The 26,077-nt window shown below is 42.0% G+C and overlaps 1 protein-coding gene across 22 annotated transcripts in view; it reads right to left on the reverse strand.

Moving 5' to 3' along the window:
- The window catches only part of dnm1 (dynamin 1), a 58,353-nt gene extending 35,522 nt beyond the window's left edge, over window positions 1-22,831 (reverse strand). For 8 of the 22 annotated variants that reach the window (XM_031890332.1, XM_031890328.1, XM_031890335.1 and 5 more), the window contains exons 1-5: window positions 22,460-22,830; window positions 1,498-1,571; window positions 834-983; window positions 498-701; window positions 311-409 (exon numbers count right to left, since the gene is read on the reverse strand). In XM_031890332.1, the coding sequence (XP_031746192.1) occupies window positions 311-409; window positions 498-701; window positions 834-983; window positions 1,498-1,571; window positions 22,460-22,620 (688 nt within the window). In that variant the 5' untranslated portion in view covers window positions 22,621-22,830. Of the gene's footprint in view, window positions 1-310; window positions 410-497; window positions 702-833; window positions 984-1,497; window positions 1,572-22,459 lie in introns of all 22 variants that reach the window. The other 14 variants (XM_031890327.1, XM_031890325.1, XM_031890333.1 and 11 more) reach the window with 4 other exon arrangements.
- Window positions 22,832-26,077: the final 3,246 nt, after the last annotated feature.

Consider the following 26,077-nt stretch of genomic DNA (forward strand, 5'->3'; position numbering starts at 1 on the left):
GTCTTGAATGTGCATTAAATCAGCAACCCAGCCCAATGGTACTTACTGCAGTTGACACTCTGCACCACTGTTGCTCTGTCCAAGGCACCAAGATAATAGAGGTTATTTTCTCCATAGTGCTAGTTTATAATCTGAATTATTATCTCTCTACAGTGGATCAGTGGAATATAGATGATATTGGTTACAGGGCTAGGAAACAAACCATACTATAAGAATGTGTGTAAATGATCCTGCCATACAAGCACCAAAGAGTGGAAATACCACTGTCTGACAAGTAAGTAAGGATCATAGGAGATGACATGTTCCTCACCTCTTCGAAGAGGCAGCAGCTTGTTCTCAAGAACATCTCTTGCATCAGTTCCCTCATCCATTAAGTCTAGTTTGGTGATGACACCAATTGTGCGTAGTCCTAAGAAAGAAATGGGATAAAATGTATACAACTATACATGGTAAAACACACCCATTTATAGAACACATAAAGAGATGATTAAACATACCCTTGGGATCTACTTCTTTGGCTATTTTCAAGGCATCCGAGTTTGCCAAGTCAGAATTTGCTGGAGATACAGCCAGAACAAGACAGTTCTCCTTAGTGACAAATTGCATGAGCATATCACGGATCTGGAATTCAATGTCTACTGGCTGGTCACCCACTGGAACCTTTGTCATTCCTGGGAGGTCTACCAAAGTCAGGTTAAGCACTGAGGAGAAAAAGTTAAGGCATTAAGGCTGGAGACCAAAGGAAAAAGAATTGCTGGAGACCGAGCAAACAGAATTGTTATCAGGAGAAAACGAAGGCAACAGAAAGGACCTATGAATCCAAAATATCTTACCATTTGGTGAATAGACGCGCAGGTTTATTGGCACAGGGGAGATACCCTTATTTGTTCCAGTGGCTCGATCAGTTTCAGCCTCAATCTCCAGGCGTATCTCATCAAAGTCTGTGAATTTCTTCCCCTTACAGTGCAGGAACTCGCCATATTCTGTAAGGAAATGACCCAGAGATTCAGCTGCAATGTTACAGAATGAGCAAGACAATATACCTGGCCATACATGCTCACATTTTGACTATACTGCTCGACCATCTGGGCATGTATAACCAGTCGTGCTGTCCCTCAGACTGATAATCCTTCAATCCTGGTGAATCGAGCATTATCTGACCTGAGGGAAAATTTCCTCCATTTGGGGAAAGAAAGTGAAGAGTAGTGGTATCTCTTCAATTCTGCTGTTCCAGTCCTTGGTTGGCCCAACAAAGAGAACAATAGAAAGGTAGCCATGCACTTGTATAAACCATTTAAGGTATTCCCCCCATGTATCATGCTGTGTATGGCCATCTTTTACATTCAGAGATGTACAAAGAGACTACCCATTGTTGGCCAATGCCAGTTCACAGTATCTTATGGATTAATGTGATGATGTGATTATTGTAGCCAGTCATATTACTATAAGCCATGTATATTTGTCAACAACGCTACCATGCCAATGAGATAATCTCACCTGTTGAGCTGTTTACCAGCTGCAAAACTAGAGGTCTTCGAGTCACAATGCCAGACCCACGGGGAAGAAAGTCCCTGTAAATAGAAAAAATGAGGCTATTAGATACTGAGAACTTCCTGCTTTTACGTAGCACCAAAACAGTCCACAAGCTCTCTCCAGCAGCCCGTTAGGCAGAGAGGGGCCATGAGATGGAAAAGCTACCTTTTGCAAGTCACAAAAGGATGGGCTTGTTGGGGAGATGGTAGGGTTTGGGTGAATTATGAGCAGGCATAATTGTCTAGGGCAGATCAGGTGTGGCCATGTATTCAATGGACTTATTTTTTTATTCAGGCACTGATTGGCTCAGACCCAGTGTTGGACTGGGGTGCCCAGGGCCCACCAGAAAACCTTAGACCTTGGGCCCACTCTCCCCTCCTTTGTTCACTCACTTTCTTTAGTCTCTTAATTACTTCTTTTTACATACTGTCATCTATCCTTCCCTCCATTTCTTCTCTTATAGAACAGAATAATGGCCATGGTATAGACATTCAGGCATTCAAGACTAATGGTTGGGTGAGTAGGATGGCCCACTGACACCTGGGCCCACCGGGAGTTTTCCTGGTATTCTGATGGGCCAGTCCGACACTGCTCAGACCACCACCTAGGGCCCAGTTGACCATAGGGCTAATAATTAGGATCCCATTGGTGGAGGGCCCTGCAAACTCAATAGTATAAGGCCCCATGATGGTGTCCTTGCCTCACAGGGTATGCTCCCTCTTTATTTATGCCCTGGTTTTGACCTTTTCTTTATGAAGATTTTAGTTTAATATAGCTATATCTTTAAGCGGGCAAAGTCACTGTCTTTTTAAGTCAAATGCATTACTGCAACAGCTACTTCAAAATAGGAACTTCAGGAACATCCCTCTTCGGAGATAAAAGCCTAAATAATATTTGTCAGAGGAAATATCTGAACACACAGACTGTGATATCACCTATCTCTTTAGAACAATAGGAAACTGCAAAGATTACCATAAAAACATTCCCAAACGATCGTTTCAATACGAACATTTTGGAACTTTTGGATTGTAAGTACAAAATTTTCGTATTCAAACAAGAGAATTTTCGAGACATTTGCAATCATCAGAAACGATCGGATTTCGTACATTCCGTACCGTACAACCATTCCGTACATTAGTGAATCGTCCCCTATGTGTCTGTGCTTTGCTATTCTCTTTATTGTACCACTGAAGTAATATCTGTATGCAGTTTTGTCACATTCACTTAAAAATCTAATTTGCCAGGGGCTACCACTAGCCCTTAGCAGGAAATACATACAGGGATCCCTGTAACCAGTCTACAAGAATTCCCAGGCCCTACGTAGAGCCAAAAGGTCCAAATTACAACCATTGCACCATGCTGGGGTAGTTGTGGGTAGTCTATGGGTCACAAAACCTGGTATGCTGGTTAGAAACTGGCCAAGAAAGCAATGCACTTCAATATAGTGACCTGACTGTGTAGCAACCATATAGTGCAGGCCTTGTGTAGTTTGGCTATGGGAATTTGTTATTGTTGTAAAGCCATATTTTATATAAGGTCTATAAAATTACACTATAGGCATGGTCTAGGCATAATGGGGTGTGACTGGGTCTGTCTGGGTGTGGTTAGGCCGAGTGTATCAAAATATTACCAGAAATCACAGGTTAATGTCTTCGTAGTTGTGTAGTCCTCATTGGAATGACCTTGTACACTGTATAAATAATGTGTCTAAAGTACTGGATGGTACCTTTCTTTATTCCTGCATGCAACAGGAGGAGGCTGGTGGGCCTTTGCCCATATGGAGAAGGTAATGGGGGCCTTAGGTACAGCAACGAGGGCTACTGTATAATATGGAGTTTGAGTGCTAGATAGTACTTAGTGTCTGGAGGTGCAGAAGAAGTTCCCCTGACACAAGTGAAATGCGCTCTGCCTGCTATCAAGTGTACTTTTCTGGTTTTGTTATTTCTGTGTAGCTTAATTATGTTCACTATTTATTTTTTTATATGCAACTGTTGTTGACATTAGAAAGAGCCTAATTAAAAAAAATGCCCTTGGTAAATATATAATGAGATATTTTATATGATATCCATAAAACTGATATGTAGTATATGTATAATGTTCACCTATCTCTTTAGAACAATAGGAAACTGCAAAGATTACCATAAGAAACAGACGTTTTTGAGCCCCCTGTACCCTTTAGTTCTCTACTATTCTGTCTATACCATTATACAGGTATTAAACAAACCAATTCAATGGGGCACATTCATCAATGTACGGTTGAGTCTATGTGCGTATTTTCTACAATATTTTCGTTAATTTGCGCAACTTTTTCTTACTTTGCACGACAATTTGTGTGAGAAAATCGTATTTGTTGCAACGAGTATGAAGGTTTCGAAATTCATTCAAACTTCAGTATCGTGACTTTCTTTTGGGCAGGTTGGAGTAGTGCCATTGAGTCCTTTGGAAAGCTTCCCACATCATGCATTGAAGTGTCAATCAAAGGTTAATGTCTTTGTAGTTGCGTATCTATGAGTCCTCATTGGAATTACCTTGTACACTGTATAAATAATGTGTCTAAAGTACTGGACTGTACCTTTCTTTATTCCTGCATGCAACAGGAGGAGGCTGGTGGGCCTTTGCCCATATGGAGAAGGTAATAGGGGCCTTAGGTACAGCAACGAGGGCTACTGTATAATATGGAGTTTGAGTGCTAGATAGTACTTAGTGTCTGGAGGTGAAGAAGAAGTTCCCCTGACACAAGTGAAATGCGCTCTGCCTGCTATCAAGTGTACTTTTCTGTTTTTGTCCTTGGTAAATATATAATGAGATATTTTATATGATATCCATAAAACTGATATGTAGTGCTGCACATTTTATCTCTCTGCAACCCAATCAATAACCCTGGGGTGATATGAGAATCTATTCCCTTACTGCAGGTCTGCCTTCTCCTTCATTATTCAGTATGGCTGGACAGGCTGTAAGGGGGTGAGTTGGGTTTTGGCCATTGCAGTGATTGTCTCCAAAGAATATACTGATACTGACATTTTCTATCTACAGGAAGTCTTGAACACCAGACATTCCAACATGGCTTGGGTGCCTGGGAGCAGTGAGTTGGTTCTGCCATTTACATTTTGATGGTACAGTGCTTTCAGAGGCTTGAGTACTATTTACATTTGTACTTTAGCCTATGAAAGTATTGCTCCAGGGGGTGTCTCTCCCTTGTGCTGAGGCATCTAGGGGGCAGTTTTGTAGAAAAAGAAAGTAGCAGTAGCAATCTTATACACACATGTGAGCCTAAGAGAATTTCTCCCAATAATTCTACAGGGAAACACTAACATAGAGCAAAAGGTTTTCTGCTACCCTTCTTTCTAGGAGCTACACATAGAGAAGGTAAGTACTCTGTAGAGATGTCATTTTATAGCATCACTCTAGAGAATGTTTTATGTGGTCCTCCAAGAGGTTTTTATGGATTCAAAGGCCTCTTTCTATAACATCATTAACTAAAATAACAATGGGGAAATTCTTGGGATTCCCATTGTCCCACCAGCCCTGAAAAAGCTCTTCACTTCCTTCTGTTTTAGTGATTTAGGGTGTCAGTTTGAATGAAAGGTGGCCATACTTTGTATCCATCTGTGCTTTGGCTGATCATTTGCATGCCATCGGGCTTATTTCATGTTTAAAATTCTTTTTAGTAGATATAAGGTATGGATCCAAATTAAAGAAATACCTCTTATCCAGAAAACCCCAGGTCCTGAGCATTATGGATAATAGGTCCCATACCTGTATTATAAAAAATAAATCAGTGTACCAATGCTACTTTTCAATTACTGATGGTAGCAGACACTGAATATTTCAGAACATATATACATAAGGACATATATACATAAGGACATTTCTTGAGACAAACATTTTAAGCCTCCAAAAGCCAAAACCGCGAGCATCTGGCCATTAGGTAGGTTGTGTTCAAAATTGAAAATCCAAAAAACTCAACATTGGCTGATTTAAACATGAACTGTTTGGCTTGCAGATTCAATCCCGCTCATCCCCGGGAAAATATAATTGTACTGATGCTCTGCATTTTCTGTTGCACAAAGTGTTTAACCCGCAAGCTTCCGGCACTGCGTTAGGATCCCTGTTGAATGCGCTGCTTAGTGCCGGCCTGTGCCTTTATGGTAAAGCTGGATTAGAGAACAGAGGATGGAGGGGGAGAGGGCAAGTCATGGGAACAAATGCAAAAGGCAAAGCAAAATACACAACACTATTGCACATATTTATCAAAGGGTGAAACAGAGCTCCTTTACTCCTAATAAGACCATTTAAGTGAACAGAGAGCAGTAACATTTCCCCCATTTGATAAATATACCCCTATGGCAGTACTGTCCATATAATTAAATGTAGTGAGCCATTTATATCTTATACAGCATATTGGAGGGCCGGATTCAATCACAATGACAATATCATATAGTGAAGTCTATGGAGCAGACTGGGGGCTGTAAAAATGTTTTGAAAGGCCAAGTCCGGTGCCCGCTGGGCCTTCAGTTGGACAGCTTTGCCCTGTGGGACGCAGGGAGTTGTATTGCAACCATGCACTATTGCTCCATTACTATTATGGAGCAATTATGGAGAAGGGGGGGGGTGGATTCAAAGCCATATGGGCATATCTATTGCACAGTATGGTGCCTCCAATAGGTCACATACCCACAAATAATGCAGGTATTGGGCAGGATGTGGGCCAATAAATAAACAGAAGTAAGCAGGGGTGCAGCAACATATCAATATTCATCTCCTAATCTGGCTATTAGGGTGCAGCTCCAAACAATATGATCCACATAGGTCTCTACCTTGTGCATTGAAGCATCAAGCGCACATGTGTTAAATGATGGACCTGGAGAAGGAGGAAGAAGCTGGGAAGATAAGTCAGTCCTGTCACATGTCATGCAATTAGCGTGACAGTCACAATTTCCAACCTGCCGTCATGTTTGCACGTGAAGAGGGCAGAACGTTGTGCAGTTTCAAGGTCTCTGTCAACAGCCTGATGACTAGGTAATTCATTGTCAAACAACTTGGCCTGGACACGGCAAAATTATTCCAACTGCACCCATCAACAGGGAAGCAAAAAACAATTGATATGGCGAGTTAAGGGAAACAGTCATTGGCACAGGCACTAGGGGGCAATCTGGACAACAAATCACAGATTGGTATATGCCATAAGATCAAGGACATTTTTACAACAGGGGAAGTTCTATGGCATGGTTACCTCTCTGTACAGGCTATGAGCAAACGTAGGGGGCTGTTCCTGCTGAATTGTGCTTAGTACAGGGGAATCCCTATGCTGCCATAGCTTTATGGTATCTCTCTGTACAGGCTATGAGCAAATGTAGGGGGCTGTTACTGCAGAACCATGCATGGTGCTGGGAAATATCTATGCTGGCATATTATTACGGTATGCAGCCTGCCACCCAAGGAACCAAGGGCAGCGAGGCCCACTGTGGTCAGGACCTAAAGGAATCTCTCACAATGCCCCAGTTGGCCAGTCTAACGTAGAGAACTGTTTCTTTATTGTATTCTTCTGTACAGAATATGATCATCCTGCTGTTTTTGCAAATCTGTGACTAAAGGGGTTGTTTATGATTGTATGATTCAGTTCGGGATTCAGCAAAGATTCTGCCCTTTTTAGCAGGATTTGGCTGAATCCAAGTGTCTGGCCGAACTGAATCTGAATAATTAAAATCACGTGACCTTTGGTTACATAAGCACAGAAGTAAAAAATTCTTAAGCGTGCTTCTGTTTAACCCTTCTGTAACCTAATTTCCATATGCAAATTAGGGTATTGGGCCAAATGTTTCACAAAGAATTCGGGGTTCGGCCTGCCCAAAAATAATGGATTAGGATTTCAGTTATTTCTCTTTCTATTCAGCAACTCTCCAGGTAGATATTTCAGCAGCTTTCAGGTTGCTAGGGTCTTATATACCAGGCAGTAATTTGAATGAGAATATGGAATATGAATAGGAGACCGACTGAATATAAAGATAATGGATAAAAAGTAACACTAATTAAATTGTAAGCTCACAGAGCAATACTTTTTTGGCTCCTTTTGTGATTCCTATTTGGGTAGCGGCAGATGAAGACAAATAATAAACTAATAAACATTACTAATGAATACCAATTGCAAAGTTGCTAGGAATGGGACATTCTATGGAACTTGAATTTTCCATGATTTCATCTACCCAAAGACATTTTTTCTTGACATTCTCATTTGACAGTTTTCATCGGTTACAGCTACCCATGTGAGCAAACAGAAAAGATGGTGTCTGTTTCTGCCTGTGAGCCATTATACCACTCTGTATCAAACATATCAAGAAGATCATATAAGCGGTTCCCCCGCAATGCGCAGTGTAAACCAGAAACCAAGATAAAGTATTGCGCCACAAGCTTTTCTTTTTTTAATGATGTCATGTTATAATACATTGGATTTTTTTGGCGAGCTTTGTATCTAGAAGTCCTGTAAACACATTGGTATTTTGAATAATTTTGTCTATTTCATGCCTGCCAGCTCACATTGACACACTTTTACAAGAGGACGCATCACACAAGGACACGCAAACAAAAAAAAAATCATTTTTGACAAGTAAAAGGATATTGTAGATTACCGGAGCTGTCAAGGAAGTCACATGTGACACTTGCGTGACTGTACACGGCAGTGCAAGGGAAGGGGGGGGGGGGTTGTGGATTCAAAGCCATTAAAGGGAAGGTTCACATTTAAGTTAACTTTTAGTTTGTTATAGAATTACCATTTTTTTAGCAACTTTTCAGTTGATCTTAATTTTTTATTGTTTTTGAATATTGACTTTCCTTATCCAGCTTTCAAATGTTGGCCGCTGGACCCCAGCAGCTAAAAACTATTTTTTTGTAGCTCTTTGAGGCTACAATTGTATTGTTGTTGTTACTTTGTATTACTCGGCTTTCTATTTAGGCTGTCTCCTATTCATATTCCAGTTTCTCATTCAAACCACTTGCTGGTTGCTAGGGTAATTTGCACCTTAGCAACCAGATAGCTGCTAAAATTCCAAACTGGAGAGCTCCCGGACAAAAAGCTACATAGTTCGAAACAAAAAAAACACAAATAATAAAAAATTAAGACCAGTTGCATGTTGTCTCAGTATACAACTCTCTACAACATAATAAAAGTTAATATAAAGGTGAACAACCCCTTTAAGTGTAAAATTTGGGCTGATGCTTTTCTAGATTCCTAAAAAGCCATTCTGAAGTCCATGTATTATTAGAAATTAGCAGAATTGCTAAAATAATATTTATTTATTATATATTATTAAGGGCTGTGGGAGTCCCTGACCTAATGCTAGATCACAAATGTAAGCCACCAAATGCCTGGACGACTAATCAACCAATCAGTAACCAGTATGATGATCTGTGAATCCGTTTAATGATATGTGGATTGGGTCAAGAACCATGGGACATGGTTGGTTGTGTGGTTCAGGCTGACAAACCATCACCAAGAGTGGACTGCATACTGGTATGGGCCAATATGGACCTCCCCAATGCAGAGCTTTATGGTGCTAAGCCTGCCATGATGTTACTGGGTCCCTTAGGAAATGTAATATAGGCTTCTACCAAAACATTTTGAAATTGCTTATTATTTAGGGCCCTCCTAGGCCCTCTACACTCCTCGGCCCCCCTGCAACTGCAGGGTCTTCTTAATAGTTACACCCCCTGCTGGTATGGCAGATCAATGTATGAACACAAATATGCAGTTAAATAAAGCACATTTCCTATTAAATCAGCAAAACAATAACTATCGTTGTTATAGAAAAATAAAATAAAAAGTATATATTCTATTTGGATATATATTGCATATACTATATATACAGCAAGTGCAGCGGTGGCTCATTATTTACACACCTGCCAAGGGCCTTTCCTGTATATGTGTATTTTCCATGCTAGCCTGCTCCTTTCATGTCCTATCAATACATTTTCCACTCTTTATGTACAGTGATGATGTATGAGCTGGGTCATAGACTCAAGCATAGGTAAATAACCCTTTGAAAACTCCTTGTTCAAAGCTAATGGACCTTTGAACATCTTCTTATGTCTCACACACATAAATGTACATACACAGGGGAAGCTGCACTCCGAGGCCTCACAAACCAGCCTCACAAACCAGCTTTCTCTTTTTTAAGGTAATTTTTGGCATCACAGAGAATACAAAGGATGAAAGCCCCTATAAAGGCCTAATGGCTATGGGGGCTTTAAAGGAACAGTAACACCAAAAAATGAAAGTGTATAAAAGTAACTAAAATATGTGCTGCTGCCCTGCACTGGTAAAAGTTGTGTGTTTACTTCAGAAAGTCTACTATAATTTATATAAATAAGCTGCTATGTAGCCATGGAGGCAGCCATTCAAAGGAGAAAAGGCACAGGCACATAGCAGATAACAGATAAAACACTAATGTATTCTACAGAACTTATCTGTTATCTGTTATGTAACCTGTGCCTTTTCTCCTTTTTTCCAGCTTGAATGGCTGCCCCCGTGACTACACAGCAGCTTATTATATAAATTATAGTAGTGTTACTGTAGCAAACACACCAGTGATACCAGTGCAGGGCAACAGTGCATTATGTTTTTATTACTTTAAAGCTCTTTCATTTTTTAGTGTTACTGTTCCTTTAAGGCAGCCACTGCAGGGACTGGAAAGTGTTAAGAGGTGTTAAGAACAGGGACAAATGAGGGTGTCACCCTATCTTTTAATTATCTATTGTGTAGAGCTGTTAGGTACTGTATATAGCATGGATAAGGCTGTGACAAATAAGGGTTTTGATTGGTTATTTGGTAGCCCAATGTGGACTGGCAGAGGCTCTGTTTGGCAGTACCCATGGTCTTTATACCTCCCAAACTTGCCTCCAAGTCAGAAATTCAAAAATCAACACCTGCTTTGAGGTCACTGGGAGCAACATCAAAGGTGCTGGGGGCCACTGGTTGGGGATCACTGTACTATACATTCACCATAAAGGAGTGGTTCCCCTTTAGGTCCGTGACCGACTAATCTCCCCGAAATGCCATCCCACTGGCTAGAATGTAAATCGCCGGTAGGATGGCATACGCGGCGCTGTGATTTGCCGAAATCGCCTTGAGAGGAAACTTCCGCGATTTTGGCTCCACATATGCCATCCCAATGGCAATTTACATTCTAGCCGGTGGGATGGCATTTCGGGGAGATTAGTCGCCCGCGACAAGGGAGATTTGTTGCGCGGCTAATCTCCCTGTCTGTCATGGCCCTTAAGTTAGCTTTTAGTAAGTTAATAAAATGTGCAATTTTTTGCAACTTTTCAGTCGGTCTCATTTGGCTTGTTTTTCTGACTCTTTTCAGGTTTCAAATGGGGGTCACTGACCCAAGAAGCTGAAAAAACTGTTGCTTTGCAAGGCTACAATTTTTTTTGTTATTGTTACTTTGTAAAATGTATCAGTCTATTCAGGCCTCTCCTACACATATGCCAGTCTCACTTTCAAACCACTGCCTGATTACTAGGCTAAATTGCACACTAGCTACCAGAAAGCTTCTGAAATTCCAAAGTGGAGAGTTGCTGAACAAAAAGCTAAATAGTTCAAAAGCCATAAATAATAAGAAATGAAGACCAATTGCAACATGTCTCAGAATATTACTCTCTGCGTCATTTTAAGTCAGTTTAAACGTGAACAACCCATTCAAAGCTATTGGCTGGTGGGGAAACACCGGAAACCTATTAAGACTGATTGGTTTCAGCTCAAAAGTGCATGGTTTCATGGTGAAAACTGCCTGTGGAGTTGACAGTCGGTTTTCATTCATATAAGTGACACACAGCAGAGAGGTATGGAGCATTTCTCCATCAGATGGTATGCGTGGGACTGGCAATGGTTTGCTCTAACCTTGTTCATTTATATACCTCCCATCAGCCTTAAACTTTTTTTGAGAAGGTCACAAGTGAAGACCAGGAGTACCCTGTCAGAATTCTAAAGAATGAAACGACTGGGTGGGAACTGAGGAAGGTAATGTAGCTTAGGGACCACAATCTGCATGGTGGTCTGGTTATGATCTTACAGCTGGGCCTGACAGGGTTATGGTTGTTGTTCCCCTTTGGGGCACATCAAGAGCTTCTCTCTCCTGATTATTGTCCCAAAGCAACACAATTAACATGACATAAAACATAAACAAACTGGTGCATGGGAGAAATGAAACATACAAACCGACAAACATATTGGTGTCACGAGATAGACAAAGAAATGGAAACCAGGAACCCAAGCTAAGTAACATTTTTGCCAAACCACTGATATCTCTTATGATAGATGTCAATGCCTCATAATATTTTTAGACAAATTAAATATATTAGGCATTAGGCCTTAGCTGGGATTCAAAATAGGCCCTGGTATTTCAAGTACACAGAGAGCGAAATAGCCCCCCACATCTTACAGCAGTCCCTCTGGCATTTGCCAAAACCCACAGATTGCCAGTCTGGCCTTTTAGGCATATGAGGACTTCAAAAATTAAAGGGGAACTCCCCCCAAACACTTAACCTTTTTGAAAAGAAAATATAATTTCAAACAACTTTGCAATATACATCATTTAAAAAATATACAGCTGTTTCATGATTTCTAATATAGTTTGGAACAGTTCCCTAAGCCCGGCTCCCTGTCCCCCTGTTGATCTGGCTGACTACTTTGAGACTCAAATAAAATGTAACAGTAGTCAACTGTCCTTAGCCTGCTTCAGCCTGCATCTTCCCAATCCCACAATCCCCTGCACATGTGATGTCAATAAGGAAAGAAACATCACAGTGCAATGCATTGTGGGTTATGTAGTTCCTGCATGCTGTCTGTAAACTGTGGGGAAGTTGTTACAATTTGTAACATCAATGGTTTTTAGTCTCTCCTCCCCTGCCAGGATAAGAATGATGCAGAAAGAGAAGAACTGTTTTGCAACTGGATTTCAGCATATAAAAATGGTATTTGTTCATACCTTTTAAATGAACAGATTACAATGATAGGTATATTAGGGGGTTCTGTGTTGTGTGGGGTTTTGATTCAAAAGCCAGAGTTACCCTTTAAGATCACTATGCTGAAGCCACCCACCTTTTCCATCCAGGCTTTTTCCATCACCATTACTGAACACACCTAAACCTACCTCCTTGTGTAACACCCAGCCCTAACATGCACAGGTCTGCATATATACCTGATAAACACTGGCATAGCTACTAGGGGGAGCAGACCCCACAACTGAGGGGGGCCTGGGAGAAGAGAGAGAACATGGTAAGCACTGGCAGACTGGTTGTTTGAACGACATGCAAAGTGGGTTACTGCAAGTCATGTTCCCAAGATCATCAATGCGGTGTAGGGGTGCCAAAAATGTTAATATGCTGGGTTGGGGGGGGGACTGAAAGTTACATGCCTGCTGAAGAGGTAGTTAATAAAATATCTTCCATGTTTGACATGTGTATGGGCACTCAAGCTCTACAGGGGACCATTGTGCCATTAAAAGACAGACAGGAGGACTTAACTCCACTCCAAACACACAAACCTGGGGCCGGCAGCACTAGTGTAGAGATAGCAATTGCTTGTATACAGTTTGTATAAATTTAAACCTTTGGTTTGGCACCGTGTCTGCTGATTATAGTAATAATACACAGACCTGCGGCTCCAGCTTTCTCTCAGGAATGGAAATAACCTTTTCTACATTCTGCTGATATGAAACAACTGAACGCATAGCTTCAGTGAATAAATCAGCTGTGGAATAACGTTAGTGCCGATGCCCTTGTTGTATCTGAACCCAATGCCGGGGGCACTAAGCCTTATTTCTTATATAATTACCATACAGAGGAAAGCCCAGCACCCCTAACCAAACACCGCAGTGTTCATATTTCTATGGAAATAATATCAGCATAGGGAATCAACTGGCAGACTTCAAAGCAGCAGTACAGTTCTTGGGTGACCTTCTTGTGTCCTTGAGGAACAAATGGTGTCTCCCTATGCCTTAAGATGGTCATGCACAGCATATCTACATCATCAAGCAACATGGCCTGCTCTGGCCTTGTATAAGATGTGATATGAACTAAATTGAGTTTCAGCGCCCCTGTGGAAATATATTTGCACTGTGGTGGTGGCCTCCCTAATTATAGTAGAGTTTGGATGTGCAACCTCAGCAACTACATTGGTTTGGCTTCAAACCTGGAGGTAGGAAATTGCCGATCAATCAATGTCAATCTAAGCTTATTGATCTGCATACACTGCTTTTGCTTTTACTGGCAGCGTGGATACCTATCATAAGCTGTCTCATCATAAAAAAAAAGGCCAATCCAATCATTTTAGCTTATTTTAGAGTGTAGTCAGCATGAATGCTGAGCAGTTATTGGTAATGGATATCATTGAGTTAAAAGATGGAGCACCAGTGCAGTTTCCTCTATTCCAGTGACTCTGAAACTATGGGTCTGGACCGCTTGAGAAAGCTTGGGACAGTGGCAGGAGGGATCAGAAGGGATGCACCAAATCCAGGATTTGGTTCGGAATTCGACCAAGATTTGGCCTGCACGGTTCTCTTTAACCCTTCAATATCTTAATTTGCATATGCAAATAAGGGTTTTGTTCGGTATTTGCCCATATCGTTTATGAAGGGTTCAGGGTTCGGACAAATCTAAAAATAGTGGATTCGGTGCATCCCTAGCTTTAATGCCAAATAGGGTGAGAACTGAGGAGAATGGCCTTTAGCATTCAAAAGTCCAGCTTGGAGCACAATTAGAATCAGATTTGGGGGGGGTATGTATTTGATGCCCTAGTTATTCTTGGAACTATGACGGATATATTAATATTTTCCTAAATGAGCTAAAGATGGGCCCTGACCAAAGGTTTGAACTTCATATGGACAACTGCAGCCAATGCATCAAATCAAACATCTGCAGGAATTGTATTGATTGTCACTTTATATAGGGACAGTATAACTGGGCTTGTCCAAAAAGGGACAGGATTAGGGTTGCTCGGCCAAAAATTTCCCCAGTATATAATATGATTATTGGAAGGCAGTAACATTGATGTACACACACATAATGGGCTGCAGAGACAAGATGGATTAGTAATAGCTACAGGGCCTTAAGAAGGTCACAGCATGATACCCTCTCTGTCTCTCTTGTATATTCTCTGTAAGGGTGAAGACACACTGGGCTACTAGTAGCAGCTAATTTTCAAGGCTACTAAACTCCAGAAATACCCTGCCATAGACAATACTGATAATTGCCTCTGCTAAAACACACGTAGAGACAATTATCAGTAAATGATCAGCATTGTCTATTTTAGTAGCCACGACAAGTAGCTGCTACTAATAGCTCTGTGTGTCTTTACCCTAAGGGCTCTGGCACACGGGGAGATTAGTCGCACACTCCCTGTTCGCGGGCGACTAATCTCCCCGAGTTGCCTTCACCTGCCATCCCACCGGCGAAATTGTAAGTCGCCGGTGGGATGGCACATGCGGCGGCGTGATTTTGCGCAAATCGCCGAAAAAGCCTTGCGAGTCTTTTTCGGCGATCTCCCGAAATCGTGCCGCCACATGTGCCATCCCACCAGCGACTAATCTCCCCGTGTGCCAGAACCCTAAAGGTGGCCATACATGGGCAGATTTAAGCTGCCAATTGGGGACCTTCATGTAGCCCCCGACGGCCAACCGATCAGATTACTCCAATATCACCCACCTTAGGTGCCATATCAGTGAAAAGATCTGCTTGTATGGCAACCTCGCCAAATGAATGCATTCTGTAGAGTATGGCCACCTTACAGCACTGTGGTATAAGTCAATGCTGTATAAGTAAATAATAATTACTATATCCAGAGTCAGTTCTATCTCATGAACTCAATTGGACCAGGCACCCTCCTTTATACAGGAGCTTAAATATTGATGGTCACAGAGACTTGAACTTTTTATCAATCAGACCTGGCCCGGGCCTCTGTTATTATTATGCAAATTAGAAAGGGGTAAATCTCTTTGTACGGGAATTAATTATAGATGTGGAACAATCTTATCAGACTCGATCAAGGTTCTGGTAATGAAACAATAATGCCGGATGCTAAAAAATCTATTAAGCACCTATTTCATTATTCTACTGTCGCCACCATGTTTAACATCCCTTTATTGTCCGTATTCTGTGTTTACTTCCTATGATTAAGGCATTCTGCATCTTGGCCAATCACATGGCCAGGCTGATTCCTGGGGGGGGGGGGGGGAGCTGTTATCTCTTTCCTTCCCAGAAGCTGATGGCGGTGGGGAGTGAGAAATCACCAGTTTCCATGGAAACCAGCTAGCTAAGCAGCCAGGGCTGTGATACTGTCATTACAGATAACTGTCACAGTAACACAGTGAGGTGCCGGGAAGAAAGGATGAAGAAGGGAGTGTGAGGTAGAGAGGGACAGAGAGATAAAAGGATAAGAGACATAAGGAGTGTAAGCATGGACTGGTTGTTCCTTAATGGTAGAATGGACCCCCTAAGGAGGCATGAAATAGTCAGTCAGTTAGCACTGCCTTGCTGTCCTACATATTCCTGGCATTATGATTGATGGCTGATACAATAGGGGCCATTTGACTGGCATTCAAAATAGGCCCTGGGATTTCAAGTACACAGAGACCCAAACAGCCCCCCACCAGCACAATAAATAGTGACTGTCTATTAGGGATGCACCAAACCCAGTTTTTCGGCCGAACCCCCAAATCCATTGTAAAGGATTCAGGCGAATACCTAACCGAATGAAAAGGGTCAAATGTTGGCGTCCACAAAGCGCCGGCAAATTTTTTCCACTTCCGTATTCACACGCCAATATTTAACCCTTCCAAATCCTAAATGTCATATGCCCAGACTCAGACTGCCAATCTGTGGGTTCTGGCAAATGCCAGAGGGGCTGCTATAAGATGCCATAGACAGTAGGGATGCACTGAATTCAGGAATTGGCAGGACCGTGGATTCGGATGAATCCGAACCTTGCTGAAAAAGGCTGAATCCTAGACGAATACCAAACCGAATCCTGGATTCGGTGCATCCCTACTGTCTATGGCATCTTATAGCAACCCCTCTGGCATTTGCCATGGGACAGATTAAGGCAAACAGTCACGGATGAAGGAAAAAGCAAGATGGCTGTAGCTGTGTCACCCCGCAGTGGTTGAATGCAGTGGCAGGTGTGAGTAACACTCAAGTCAGCGCAAAGTATCTGCAAACTGGGCCGGCGGTAATGCACAACAAGCTGTGACTTTCAGGCACAGACTTATGTGCCAGCTGGGGGTGGATGGCAGAACAAGAAATAAAAAAAGTCTAGGGAAATTATAACCACAACTAGGTATATAAATAAGGCAGAATATATTATACCAGAAGATTTCACAAACATTTAAAGGGGAACTAAAGCCAAAAAACATTTTGCATAATAAAAGCACATTTCATTCTAAGTACTTTCCTGTATGTAAATAGAAATGCTGCTAAAAGCCTCCATCTCCAACGGCCCAAGGGTCACTTCTGTTATTCTCCTTCTTTACAGGTCTTTTAATTGCAGAACACCCAAGGCATTGTGGCAGCCGGAGTCTTGGCTGCAGGAGAACTGCTGCTACATTGTTTTAATTATGCATGTAGTCAGGATCAGCAGTGCATAAAAGGTATATTCAGATTTTAAAGCCAATCCCTACTTACAGCTACGGTGTGTAGTACCTATCTATACAGTATATCTATCTGGATGGCTATTTGAGTAAAAGTATGTGTGATGTTGTGTAGGCCAGTAGGATATAGAAGTATTTTCTGTGTGTATAAATCTCAGCAGTCCAACCCCCTGCAACCTTATTTCCCTATCTGTGCCTTGACCTTCGACCTCTGCCTTCTGGACACAGGGGATAAGAACTGAAAGGCTGTGTCCCTAGAGGATCCTCTATATCTGCTTCCTGATGTAAATCCCAGGCCAATCCATCATGGACCTTGTGTTCTGGTGAATGATTCACCCTGTACATTAAAGGTGTCCTTCACCCTCCTCTGAATGCAGTATGTATCTGCACATTGATCTATAGCCCAAAGCCGGAACACACATAGATGGGCAAATTGCACAGTTTACTAAAGAGATATGTTTTTTATCCATGGTGGCCCATTGAGAGTGGACAGGCCAATGTAAGAAGCCCATTTAATATACCATGGAGTCCTTAACTGATCACATTGACCAGATAGGCATTGGTTAGAAGGTTTAGTTTTGTTCAGGTAGGAAAATACTTGACATCTCTACTATACAATTGTTCTAGCTGATGGCCCCCTTACACAGACCCAGGTAAGTTGGCCATATATATCTATCTATATCTGATAGAAATCTGGCCAGTTATGATGGTAAGCTGCTAACTCAGCAGGTTTTATCAGTCCATGTACGGGCAGCTTTAAACCAATATGTCAGCGTAGGTTTCCCCCACCACCCAATAACATACAGGCAAGTTAATTGGCTCCTGATAAAACTGCCCCAGTGTGTGACTGTGATAGGGACCTTAGATTGTAAACTCCAATAACATAATATATTTCTTGCATACAGTAAAACTCCAGTTATAGCCAAATATGGGAAAATGTATATTTATGGAAATGTGTCAAAGCAACAAAAGCTTCCAGTATTTAAAGTTAATGAGCTCAAAAATAATTTTCCCCTGTCATTGCCTGTACTTTCCTTTGTAGATAGAAAGCAGTTTGTCTCTGATGTGCTAACACTATTGTCACAGCCTTTGCATGACTTCTTGTACGTCACGTGTCCAGCCTGTCTAAATACATGATTTACAGGTAGCCATAATAGATGCAAATAACCCAGAATTCTGTATTTCTAGGAAAAAACAGCTTTGTTATCTAACTGGTATCATTACAGAAAACTCGTACAAAATATTGGTGCAAAATGAGGGAAAAGAAGATGAAAAGCACCCAATGGAATCTATGGGAACGCAGGAAGTTAAATGTGGGGTTTGGCTGTAAATATGCATCCTGCACCCTTTATATATTCTAAAATCTGTGGAGGGACCAATATTAGACATAGATGGGTACAGAGGTCATTGCTGGAGACGGTAAGGTCCCCCATATTGAACCTCCACTGGGATGTCATTAGCGTATCTGCATCATGTTACTTGTTTCTATGGCAATCATATGCCAAACTGGTTATTTCTACCAGGCACCAGGTTTCATTTACACTGCAGCAACATATAAACTGCACAATACTGATCCTGATTAGTTAATATGGGTTATTGAACTGTGGGGGGGGGGGGGGGGGGGGGGGGGGCACTATGCACTTTTGTTAGTAAATGAGGGTCACAGTAATGGACACAAAGGGTAAATCTGTCAGTGCTACCATGAAACACGTAATTAAAGGGATAGAACATGCATGTTATTGACAAGCAGATGCCTGCAAGAAACACAAATGATGGTCTAGAGGGGTTGGGTGTTCTTGGTACAACATGGAAGCAACCATGCTCTTAGTATTGGGGCCCTGACCCATGACATTGCTGATTTTACTATACTATGCATGTAAATGGCCCTGGGCAGCCACAAGAGTTCCATGGACCCTGCCGTGACAGTGCAGTGCTTAGAGGAAATCTACAAGCATACAAAAAGAGAGGGGGATTGATCAATGCACATTCCCTGGTCCCCTGTTTCATAATTAAATTGTCTATGCTAGTGCATGTATTTACAAAAAACAGGGGGTTTTAGTTACAAAGTTATGATCATAAGATTGGTAAGCCACCATACCACGTTAAGGTAAACCCAGTATGGTGGTCCATTTATTTATTTATGGTGGTCCATTTATTTACCTCTGGTCATATTTTTCAAAGACTGCCATTCTTGACCTGGGGGCTGGTTTGAGTCAGAGGGCGTAGTCACTCCCATGCCTTCAGCTTTTATAGGGAGAGATTGCCAGGACCACAGTTTGGTCCTACAGGCTTGCAGCTTGTAAAGGAGAAGACTGCCCATTATCCAACACCCATTTTTTTAAAGGCATAAGACCACCATTAAAGGGACAGGTGTGGGGGTGCTACACCCACATGGAAGTAAGCCATTCTTCCTGCAGAATAACTCTGCTAAAATACATAGATACAAAAAGGAAATCTACCCTGTGCTGGTGCTTTTTTTCAGGGGAGAGGGGTAACAGTTTGAGATCCAAGTGACAATATTCACAGTGAATGTCTAACAAATTAGCACCCACTAGTTACACTTTGCTACCACCAATATACGCTATCATAATGGCTGAACATACAAAGTGCTGTGCATTGTCTATACATATGAATACAAGGCTGGCAAAGCACATACTGCTCGGTTCTAGCTTATAGGCCTTCAGCTACTGTCCAACTACAAATCCCAGAATCTTACCCCCCAGAAAGCCTTGGTCTGCATATAGCTGTAATGCCAACAGCGGCTGAGGGGATACAGACTGAAAGGTCTTTTTGCCATCATGTCTTCTCTTACTATATCCATCAGCTGCATCCCTAGAAGTTACTGCCCCCTTGGGAACTTTATATAAGAAAACTTTATTCATTTTGTATCAGTCAGTGGCCCATCTGCCTCCCCCAAAGGTTGCTGCCTTCCTCCTCTTTACCCACTATGCCCCCAGCCTTTTCCTACAACTGTTTGGCCCTTATATTGACCTCCCTAATTAGATATCTCAGTATATATATATATATATATATATATATATATATATATATATATATATATATATATATATATATATATATATATATATATAGAAAAAGGCTGAGGCACACACTTATAGGGATTACAACCTGGGTGCAAATCAGATAAACAATGTAAATATGTAAAAAATGCTGATGCACACCAGGAACATTTAATCAAAAAAAGATACTTATTTTATTTAGATCAAATAAAATATATATTTGCCTATTACACCCCCCCCCCCCAAAAAAAAATAACCCCCCACGTCCTTAGCACATAGAGATTATACAGCCAGGGTAAAGCACAAATCTCCTGCTGGTTACAGGAGCAGCTGGTATCCCTTATTGCTTCCAGCTCTCTCCAGAGACTGCGCTCACAGCCTGTAATCTCATTTAACCCTACAGTTCATTTGGAGGCTTTGCTAGTGTAAAGCAGGTAGCAGAGTAATTAAGCGCAACACATAGCTATTGGCTAATCACCCAGCATCTGATTTGCCATTACTAATTAAAGGGACATTTCCAACCCAAGACCTTTTTTGGAATCTCTAACCCAAAACCTTCTGTTGTGGATGTGGCTGTTTATATTCTCTGCACTGCTGGTTGTGACTGCTCAGGGCTGCCACAATGGATCCCTGGGGCAAGACAGAAGATGGCAGCTCAACTGTACTCAACAGGCCGGGCATTTTTCAGCAATGAGAAGTACTGGCCCAGGGTCTGAGGTTACCCAATACATTCACTGGGGACACCTAACAAATTAACCCCCCCCCCAACGAGCAACCCTTTTCCTTCTTTTCACAGGCTATTGCATTTACATATAACTTTCAAACCACTGACAGTGAAAAGTTGCATAGAATTACTTTTTCATTAATTAGATAAAGACATTGTATTTGGCTGTAGTTCCCCTTTAAGGCTATGTAATATGATAATTGTACAGCATAGCCTTGTTCCTGCTCAGGTTTAAAGCTCTGGGGCACATCCTGTTTAACAGAGACAAAATATTTATTCAGTGCAGAATCCCTGCACCTTTTTCCCATGTCAGTATCCAATTCCATCTGACCCCTTCAGTCAAATACATAGGGACGGTGCCTACTACTCCCAGTGTCACCTTGAGGAGCCAGCACTCCCTGCAACTGATTAACGCCAGTCCAACTGCACCATCACTGCCTAATGCACCAACCAGGGATATCCCATCACAACCAAGCAATACACATAATGATTGCAGCGTCAGCCTGGCAGATCCATTGAGCCATTACTCCATGTGTGTGTGTGTATATAAAGATAGATAGATAGATAGATAGATAGATGATAGATAGATAGATAGATGATAGATAGATAGATAGATAGATAGATAGATATATAGATAGATAGATAGATGATAGATAGCTTCCATATGTCTCTGCAGGCTGGAAGGAGTCCCAATGTATTTGTCAATGTAAACAAAATGCCGTCACATTAGAATTGATATAGAGGGCGCTTTATTTATTTTAAATAGGATACTTATATTAAGTAGGAAGGGGGGGGGGGGCAACTGCTTGGTCTAAAAAAGAAAGGTGCCTTAAGCCCCAAAAGACAGACGTCCTATGTCTTAGCCCAAAAACAAATAATACTGCAGTGCCAGTTAAAGGTGCCCTTAACGCAAAGGCTTCATTCAATTCATCCCTCATCTTTGTATCATGTATTTGCCTAGTTCTGCTCTGTACAGCAATGGGCTGTATATGGACTTTATATCAAGGCATATTTACCCCCTGTATAAGCAGACTGATAACATTGGTCCTATAATTCCCCCCCCTCCCCCTTCCTTCATTGCAGAAGAGACACACTGTATCCTATAACACCTCCCCCATCTTTATTTCTCCATTCCTCTCCATTCGCCCCTATAAAGCATGTTTATATCCATGCATCCTAGGTACCCCGCTAATAATATACAGTCAGGGACCCCCAGGATGCCCTGCTGGGCGATGCCATGGAATGCCTGTTCTGTACAAGGACAATGCCATATCTGATGACCCCTCTCTGTGCTGTGCCTGTTGGACAAGGTGAATCCTACCCTTGGGTCTCAGATTGCACACATATCCATTATTCATCGTTATTCTATTCGACCAGATCGCGATAAAACGTTCTAGGCAACAGATCGCGATAATAAAATGCCAAATAAAGCCCAGTCGCCATTGAATGATATCTGCTAATAAACATATTATACTGCCCCCCTCCTCATCTCCTTAGGTTATTATAATGCGGGTAGGTGAGCCATCATCTTCCTTACTTACTTGCCAACGAAATTCTCCAGAACCGAGCTCTTTCCAGCGCTCTGACCCCCAACCACAGCGATCTGTGGCAGGTCCAGGTTGGCATTTTGTCCTATGGATGAAAAGGCATCTTGAAGCCGGTTAACCAGAGGAATCAGCTCCTCCATTCCTCGGTTGCCCATGATGGAAGGCTGCCTTGTGTCTGCCTCAGCCTGGGAACGTCGATCTAATATGCTTCTTACACCTTTTCCCCAGTGACAGAGAAAGGCAGCGGGGACAGATGTGTAGGACCCCCTAAGATCGACGTTCTCCTGCTTCTCCTCCTCCTGGATGTGCGCTCTGCGCCTTCCCCAGACTGCCAACTCAAGCGCATACGCTGCTCCTTAGGGATTTAAACGGCAATGTGCAACTGCTGCCACAAGAGGGAGCCTAATGCTAAGGAGTGTGCGCTAAGGCAGCACTGACAGGATGATGAGGGGGTGGGATTTTAACTGCATTTTGCTTCTTCCGCCACTAGAGGGAGCGTCATGCTAAAGAGTATGCGCTAAGGGTGCAGCAAAGTGTAATGTGGATTGTGTAGTGACAGATTGTCACTTGCAGCAATGCTGTCAACAAAGGTGGCTCATGTGCAAATATGCCTTTCTTGGTACACCAGGAACTGGAAGAAAGCTTTAGCCCCAGATGATGTAGAAAGGAACAGATATTGTATAAAAAGCCGGGTTAGGGGGAGCCCTATTACTAACCCTGAAATTCAATATAGGGGCCTTCTTACACTTAGGGTTGCCACCTTTTGTGGTAAAATATATTTTCTATGTATTTAGTTTCTCCATTAATAACATGGGGATCAAGCATAATTTTTACCAGCCAGACTGGTAAAATAGCAACAAGGTGGCAACCCTAATTATACCAGGACTCATCAAAAACACTCCAAATCAAGGCAGGAAGTATAAGCCAGCACTCACTGATTGCTACACTCCTTCTGCACATGAGTTTATGTAACCCTTTAACAGCTTTTGTGCCACCAGTAATCAAATTTTTAGGCACGCTTGAAGAAGTAAATGACCCCCTTCCTCTCCATACTGTTGTAAAAATGTTTCAGCATCTGATCCGAACAAGGACAGGATTTGCCTTCCCAGAAGTGAGTGCTCTGTTCCTGGGATTTCACTGGGAGTGTTGATTCAGCATCATATATAAATGTTATGTACTATATACAGGCACAGATATAATACCCATCTGCCATGCATGGCAAATATGTGATGTATAAATTTACATGCCTGCTCTGAGACAGCTTTTATTGAACTGGCCTGCTAGTGCCACCTGCTGGCTGAAGCTGAGATTGCAGCATATGTACTATTCTCCCCCTCCATTCTTACAATGGAGTCATTCTATAGCAGGGGTTGGGAACCTTTTTGGCTGAGAGAGCCATAAACACCACATATTTTAAAATGTAATTCCACGAGAGCCATACAATATGTTTGGCCGCGGATGCTGCGGGGCAAGGTAGGGTGTGTCCCAAGGATGCCGGATGCGGAGGAGGGTGTGGCCTGCGCTCGGTGGATAAAAGATGTGTTCTAAGGCTTAGAACATATCTTCTATCCGCCGAGCGCAGGCCACACCCCCGTTATTTATTTTATTAAAGAGTTGGCAGCGAGCCAGATGCAGCCATCAAAAGAGCCACATCTGGCTCTCGAGCCATAGGTTCCCTACCCCTGTTCTATAGGGTTATTACCTACACAATGTACCTGTCATTGCCTTTATCCTACTGTTAGGTAGGTACAGGTATGGGATCTCTGATCTGGAAACCCAATATCCAAAAACTATTATGGGAAGGTCATCGTTCATAGACTCCCTTGTACTTTATCCTGAGAAAGAGATCATGAATTGGTGGCAAAACAATCCTACTGGGTGGTCAGGTTAACTTTTAGTATGCTATAGAATGGCCTCTTCTTAGCAACTTTTTAATTGGTCTTCATTTTTTATTTTGTATAGTTTTTTTTTAATTATTAGCTTCTTCTGACTCATTCCAGCTTTCAAATGAGGGTCACTGACCCCAGAAGCCAAAAAACTATTGCTCTGTGAGGCTACAGTTGTATTGTTATTGTTCCTTTTTATTACTTATCTTTTTATTTAGGTCCTCATCTATTCATATTCCTGTCTCTCTTTCAAATCACTGCCTGGTTGCTAGGTCAAATTGGACCATAGCAACCAGATAGTTGTCAAAAATCGCAAATAATAAAAACAATTACAATTTTTATTAGAATAGCATTCTCTACGTCAAACTAAAAATTATTGTATAGGAGGCTAAATTTATGGTGATCCAAATTACAGAAAGATGCCTTATCCAAAAAAAACCCAGGTCCCAAGCATTCTGGATAAAAGGTTAAAAGGTCCCATGCTGCACTTTTTATTATAAGGAAGGAGAAAATTATATTCTAACTCTTAAGTAACCAACACAAAGAAATCTAACAGATGAAATTTAACTAAATCCACCCACACCATCAGCTGTGTGACATTCACTGCCATCTCTCTGCATATTTGTATTTATACATATTGTTTCCCTTAGACAGTAGAGCATGAGGGTATAGCTTATTGTGTGCCCAGAACATTCCTTCTCTGTATATTTGTATTTATACATATGTGAGGGAGGTACCATATTCTTTCCCTTAGACAGAACAGTATGAGGGTACAGCTGATTGTGTGCCCAGAACATTCCTTCTCTGTATATTTGTATTTATACATATGGGAGGGAGGTGCCATATTCTTTTCCTTAGACAGTATAGTATGAGGGTACAGCTTATTGTGTACCCAGAACATTCCTTCTCTGTATATTTGTATTTATACATACGAGAGGAAGGTGCCATATTGTTTCCCTTAGACAGTACAGTATGAGGGTACAGCTTATTGTGTGCCCAGAACATTCCTTCTCTGTATATTTGTATTTATACATATGGGAGGGAGGTGCCATATTCTTTTCCTTAGACCGTACAGTATGAGTGTACAGCTTATTGTGTGCCCAGAACATTCCTCTGTATATTTGCATGTATACATCTGGGGGAGGTGCCATTTGCCATGGTGTAATATGGCAGTAGGGGGAGCACCAGAGTGACCTGCTGGGGAAATCTGTTCTTATTCTCCTGTTTTCTGAGGTGCTATGAAAGGGCTGAGTCCTTGTCATAACATATGGTCGCCGTGCAGAGCAGCAGATGGTAGGAGAATATTCCTGCAGCTCAGCCCAATGTTGATCTGTTCTTTACCAATGGGGCTATTCATAATGCACTGACCAAAAATGTCCAAAGCAGAGTGGCAAATAAGCTATAAATCAAGCATAGATAATGGCCCACTAGCACAGGCAGCAAAAGTTCCTAAGCAAGTAGTCAGGCAGAGGTTGGGACATGCAGCAAAGGTTCCTAAGCAAGAAGTCAGGCAGAGGTTGGGACATGCAGCAAAGGTTCCTAAGCAAGAAGTCAAGCAGAGGTTGGGGCAGGCAGCAATAGTTCCCTAAGCAAGAAGTCAGGCAGAGGTTGGGACATGCAGCAAAGGTTCCTAAGCAAGAAGTCAAGCAGAGGTTGGGGCAGGCAGCAATAGTTCCCTAAGCAAGAAGCCAGGCAGAGGTTGGGGCAGACAGGAAAGGTTCCTAAG

The sequence above is a fragment of the Xenopus tropicalis genome, chromosome 8 (genome assembly GCF_000004195.4).
Source record: "Xenopus tropicalis strain Nigerian chromosome 8, UCB_Xtro_10.0, whole genome shotgun sequence".
NCBI classification, from domain to species: domain Eukaryota; kingdom Metazoa; phylum Chordata; class Amphibia; order Anura; family Pipidae; genus Xenopus; species Xenopus tropicalis.